The sequence below is a fragment of the Chenopodium quinoa genome, unplaced genomic scaffold, assembly GCF_001683475.1.
Source record: "Chenopodium quinoa cultivar QQ74 unplaced genomic scaffold, ASM168347v1, whole genome shotgun sequence".
Taxonomy (NCBI): Eukaryota; Viridiplantae; Streptophyta; class Magnoliopsida; order Caryophyllales; family Amaranthaceae; genus Chenopodium; species Chenopodium quinoa.
Window position 1 is genome coordinate 4,794,909 of NW_018744151.1, and position 5,647 is coordinate 4,800,555.

At 34.2% G+C, this 5,647-nt stretch overlaps 1 protein-coding gene across 3 annotated transcripts; it reads right to left on the minus strand.

The window, feature by feature from the left end:
* Positions 1-230: 230 nt before the first annotated feature.
* LOC110693706 (protein ALP1-like) lies at positions 231-5,383 on the minus strand. 3 transcript variants are annotated; one of them, XM_021870876.1, is made up of 6 exons: positions 5,149-5,350; positions 3,805-4,332; positions 3,500-3,725; positions 2,936-3,413; positions 1,831-2,170; positions 231-1,164 (listed from the first exon to the last, which is right to left on the minus strand). In XM_021870876.1, coding segments are annotated over exons 4-6 (1,008 nt in total). In that variant the 5' UTR covers positions 2,938-3,413; positions 3,500-3,725; positions 3,805-4,332; positions 5,149-5,350; the 3' UTR covers positions 231-498. The 3 variants fall into 3 exon arrangements, with proteins under 3 accessions (XP_021726568.1, XP_021726569.1, XP_021726567.1); XM_021870875.1 differs by lacking the exons at positions 231-1,164; positions 1,831-2,170 and having other exon boundaries at positions 5,149-5,383; XM_021870877.1 differs by lacking the exons at positions 2,936-3,413; positions 3,500-3,725; positions 3,805-4,332.
* Between the last annotated feature and the right edge of the window lie 264 nt (positions 5,384-5,647).

Below are 5,647 nucleotides of genomic sequence, written 5' to 3' on the forward strand. Positions count from 1 at the left end.
ACATTTAATTATTTTTAGCAACATTTTGACTTATATACTAATTGTATACTCTATGGGGGTGTTTGGTATGGAGTTAATATAGGAAACGGAATGGAAATAAATTAGGAGGGGAAAGGGTAACAAATAGTGTTACCCTTAGTAGTTGTTTGGTACATCAAAGGAAACGGAAACAATTATCACCATTCCGTTTCCTTTTGTTTGGTATAACAAACGGAAACGAAAAATAAGAATGAATAATACAATATTGTCTATGCTCATATTTTACGGGTAAAAAAATAAAAAAATAACCTAGATAAAAAATATTGTCTATGCTACATATTTTACGGTTAAAAAAAACAATATATATATATATATACAAAGCAAAGTTGGCACTCATTAATTATCCAAACATTGACTAATAATATGTCCATCATTATATGAATAATCCCAACACATAACTTGTATTGCTCAAGTTGCAAATGTTCAACAAAAAAACAAAGACATGACAACAATCAAATGCTACTTCTTCTTAAGAAGATCAATTGCATATTGTTTTTTCATGTTAAATGGTGCTTGATAGAAGATACGAAGCTTATGTTCTTCCGCCATGAGAATAGTAGCAACCTCTAAAGCTTCGGATGGAGAAATTCCATCTAACTTCATCACCTCATCCAATACCTTGTTCACCTTTTCATCCATCCTTTGCTCCCTTTCTTCCGCTTTAGACCATGCACTAGCCATAGTCCCGAGATTAACATTGATATTTTCAAATATCTTCCCAAAATTGTTGGAAACATCATGGAGAGAGGCCACAAAATCATCATCATCATTCCTACACAAACTCTTCAAATTTACCTTGTTCTTTCCTTTCACCTTAACCTCCTTTGCCTTTATAGAGCGTTTTGCCATTTTTGAAGGAGTTATATGATCATCCTCTATCTTCACGGGGCGTTTTCCGGATTGACTTGTAGAAGAATAAGTGTCCGAATTAGTAGAATTCACATCATCTTCTTCATCACTCTCGACAATCAATGGTTGCTTATCAATCTCTTGATCAATACCTTCTATGGCATCAACGAATGACTCACTTACATCTCCGGTAGCTTTGTCTTTTGCATATATTTCTGCTAGAGTTTCATAATGAACGAATGGAACTCCATACAACCCCTTAGCTTTCTTATGAGTCTGCCATATAAGAGAATGTAAAATTAAGCACTAATTCTCATATAAAGTACAACCAAAACACTACTCCCTTCACTGCAAGGGATAGGACAAAATTCAGGAATAAATCTAAGAAAACCGGCCAAAACCAATTGACACCAATATTAGCTAAAAAGTCACCTACAAACATACACCAACCAGGAAACCAAAACAAATGCTCCTGAAATCACAGCCTGCAACAAAAGACAGAGCAACCACACTGACAGATACCAGCAGGCAGACTCACAGACAACACAACAGTAACAACATAAGGACAACAGCCACCAACAAGCAACAAGACCGACCACAAAAAACAAAGCATAAGCAACAAACAACAGTCTGAACCAGCAACAGTAACCTGATGGCACCAACAGCTCAGAGTTTGCAAAAGAAACTTGAAAACATGGATACTAATCGTACTAATCATACTAATCATACTATACTTGCTGTCTAAATTTTCTTCTGAATTATAGCTAGTATACCATGTCAAGTGAGTATATAGTTTTCGAAAAACTCAGAACACAGATTTAGATGAATGGTCATCTGCTGGTAATAATACTGATTTGTTTCTCATTATGTCAAGATTTCAAGATACATTCACAAAGTTAGTATGAAACTAAGAAGGTTAGTGTAATAAATAGCAGTTCATACCTTCACCCATTCATCGTACACGGCCTTGTCTACTTGCAACAATTTCTTTTCAGCATCCCATCCAAATCCTGAGGTGGATAGCATTTCTGCAAATGCACTATATTTCTCCGACCAATGCTTGATCCTCGACTCAATGTGGGGAACCGCTCTCAAGCCACAATTAGGAAGTACACCATTGATCATCTCTTCCAATTTATTCATGTAACCATTCTTAAACCCATTCTCACACTTCCACTTTTGATCGCAACTCAACTCATGCAAATATCTTATTAGAACCGCATATTCTTCATACGTCCAATACCTTTTATTTTTACCTCTTCCTCGATTGCTAATCTCCATCCTAAACAAATTGTAGATTAGAAAATTAGGCCAAAGTTAGAAAATGATCCTATAAAATATAATCAATTTTTCAAGTAATAAAATATAATTAATTGTTAGTTACACTAAGGCAGACATAGGCAGCAACAATAGCATACAAAGACAGCAACAGTAGCATATAGAGGCAGCAGGAGACATGTACTTATATATATATTGTTTAGGAAACTGGTAAACAAAGAAGACTGAGAACTTTCCTGCCCTTAGCTTGAAATACAACTGGAATATGAGATGCAAAATCCTCTAAAGACCTTTAGCTTAGTAAATGAAAGACATCATGTATCTGAGTTTTTGTAGGCAACTTCGACTTAAGCTACTTTAACTAATAACTACTTGAACTTGAGAGGGACCAAAATACTCATAAGCTACTTAGCTACTTTTGGTTACTCCTACTCTGTAAATATTACTGCCTGTAAGCAAGTAATTTGAGCCAAACCCAGTCAACAACCTTAAAACTTCTCTTTGACTAAAAGAAAAAAGGTACATAACAAAGAGCAGCATAAAAGAAAAACACTCAAAATCAATTCAAAAAAATAGAACATCCCCTTGACACAGAACAAATCAAGGCACAATTCATGAGCAAACAAATTAAGAGGCAGGATAATAAAACAGGCATAATTCCAATTTCAGAGTACAATATGCTAATGGTAAGCTTATTAAACAAAAATAATCTAAAAGAAAATGCCACAAGCAAATATATGAAGAAACATATATTAAAGAAAAAGCATACATTGTTTGCTATTGACCATGTCTACCTCTCGCCCTCCAATCATTAAACATATCTTGGGCTAATTTATTTCTAAAATTGGTCCAATGATCCGAAGTAGCAACACTTGTAATAAATTCCCTTTCATCATCGGAATCACTTTCGGAATCATCATCGGATTCATTCAATTCATCTTCGTTTATATCATCCGTAGGCATGAATTTTCTAATTAGATTATGCAATAAGCAACAAGCCATCACGATACGCCCATGAGTTATAATAGGAAAAAATGAAGGACTTCTAAGAATACTCCATCTTCCTTTAAGCAGGCCAAAACATCTCTCAATGACATTTCGCGCCCTAGCATGTTTCATGTTATAGAACTCCTCGGCACTTTCGGGTTGTTGATCCGTCCATTCTTTTAAATGGTATCTTTGACCTCTATATGGATCAAGAAAGCCCTCACAATTCGTATATCCCGCATCAACCAAATAATAATTACCTTCAAAGTTATTAAAGAAACGGATTACTACCTACCAAAACTAACAAAACTTATACACTCACAAAAGAATGATGAGCTTCACTTACCTCGAGGTACCCTAAAACCGTTTGGTCTAGAGAGAGCATTGCGAAGTACACGCATATCATGGGCCGAACCTTCCCAACCAGGAAGAACATAAATAAATTGCATATTCGGTGCACAAACACCCAATACATTCATAGCAATTGTTTCTTTTCTTGTTCTATACTTTGGTCGTTCTTGTGAAGGCACATTTACATTAATGTAAGTCCCATCTAATGCCCCTAAACAATTCTACAAAATACGAAAAATATTACTTACAAACAAGCAAAAATAAGAAAATCCTAGCAAAGGGCTTAGAAAAAACCAATACCTTGAAAGATTTCCACCTTTCATCTTCACAATCATCCGATATTGGCGTGGGATTGTAAAGTAGTACTTCATGCAACATGAGAAAAGCCCTTAAACAAAGGTGAAATTGCCGGCTCACGGTTTCTCCACTTCTAAAGAAATATTGTCCAATAGATCTATTCTTCTTATGGTGAGCCAACGTGTATAAAAACATGGCTACGATCTCTTGAAGCGACATGTTTTTTGTTCCACTTAAACCCCCAATGTCTCTAAGCATCTCACAAATAATATTGAAAGTTCTTCTATTAACGCGGAGCTCACTCTTGCATTTCACATCACTCTCTCTATAAAGCCCTCTCAAAACTAACATTCGTAGCAATTTTTTGTTTCTTTTCCTTTCTTTTAATTGAACACCCCTTATTGTAACAACACACATCATATGCCACATCCAATACATCATCAAAATAATAATAACCATTGAAATAACTAGTTGTATTTGTTTTAGCTTTTTCTTCCTTATGGAACGCATAAGTCGGGGCATTGTAGAAACCTTGAAAAACCAGTCCAAAAAATATACAATAGTATCAATATACATAATGCTTAACACAAGCAATAATTGATATCAACCATATAAACAACACTTCGTATGACTGACAGTTTTAGACAAAGTCTTGATGTACACAGATTATGCATAAAATATGTTATGATAATAAAAAAAGACAGCTAACTAGGTTCCCAGAACCACACATTAGCTTTTTCCACATTCAATCTCCAGCACAATTAACGGGCATATAATTACTACCATACCAGTCAATTATGGCAAGCAAACTATATGACCTTTCAAAACTTCAAACAACTATTGCTAAATTTGCTATACTAACCCCACCAGCCACAACAATGAATCTTACAAGATTTCATAATCTGTCAAAAGAACAACCATTCAGTTGTAGCAAAGAATTAAACACGAATTTGAACTGCAACCAATTAACACGAGATAGAATGTAGATTAGCACTAGTTCACCTAAAATTGGTGAACAAAAGAGGTAAAAGAGCAATCATTCAATTTGAACTACTGTAAAATTGTTTTCGCCTTGATATGGTGAATAAATAGCAATATATACAATCTAATTTAGCAGAAAATCGAAATTGATATCAACCACCCTAGAAATTGATATCATATTAACCCTAAAAATTAAACGAGAGAAATGACGGATAATTATAAAATCGAAATTATGGAAATTAAACAGCAATCCATGTATTTTGAGATATAAAATCAAAATACAAACAATCAGAATGAAAATATATACAAATTCAACACATAATCAAAATCTAGGGTTTTTTCAACAAAAAAATGAGAGAAACAAACCTGAGATTGAGGATTCTTGTTGATTTGAAGTAGATAATTGAAAAAAAGTGAGCGAAATTTGGAGAATCGCTGTGATCTTAAGAGAATTATCAGGAAAATTGTTGAAAAAATTTGGGAATTTCTGATGAAAATGTCGAAGTAGATGAGAGATGAGAGAGAAAACCTTGTTTTCTTGTGTTAAAGTCCGGAAACGTTATTTGTTTCCTCAAACTTTACTGTGGAAACAAAATAACGGAAACGGTTAGAGGCAAGAAACGGTTTTTGTTTCTTTTGCCATTAAACAAACACATTGTAAGGGAAACGGTAATTGATTCCGCTTCCAACTCTACCAAAAACCCATACCAAACACCCCCTATGCTTGTTTCATTAACACCAAATATCATGAAAGTCCAATTTCTTATGAAGTAGAAAAGTATGTTATGTATATTTGTTTAATTTGGTTAGCAAAATAATGGGAAGAAACCGTACTTTATAGGAATACAAACTTCTCACAAACTAT

What these genes read in the sequence shown, in the direction of transcription:
- LOC110693706 (XM_021870875.1), bottom strand. Translation starts at nt 4,323, where the DNA reads ATGCCCCGACTTATGCGTTCCATAAGGAAGAAAAAGCTAAAACAAATA. An exon ending in AAAGGTGGAAATCTTTCAAG is followed by an intron (nt 3,726 to 3,804) that starts GTATTGGTTTTT and finishes CGTATTTTGTAG; the next exon opens with AATTGTTTAGGGGCATTAGA. An exon ending in CGGTTTTAGGGTACCTCGAG is followed by an intron (nt 3,414 to 3,499) that starts GTAAGTGAAGCT and finishes ATAACTTTGAAG; the next exon opens with GTAATTATTATTTGGTTGAT.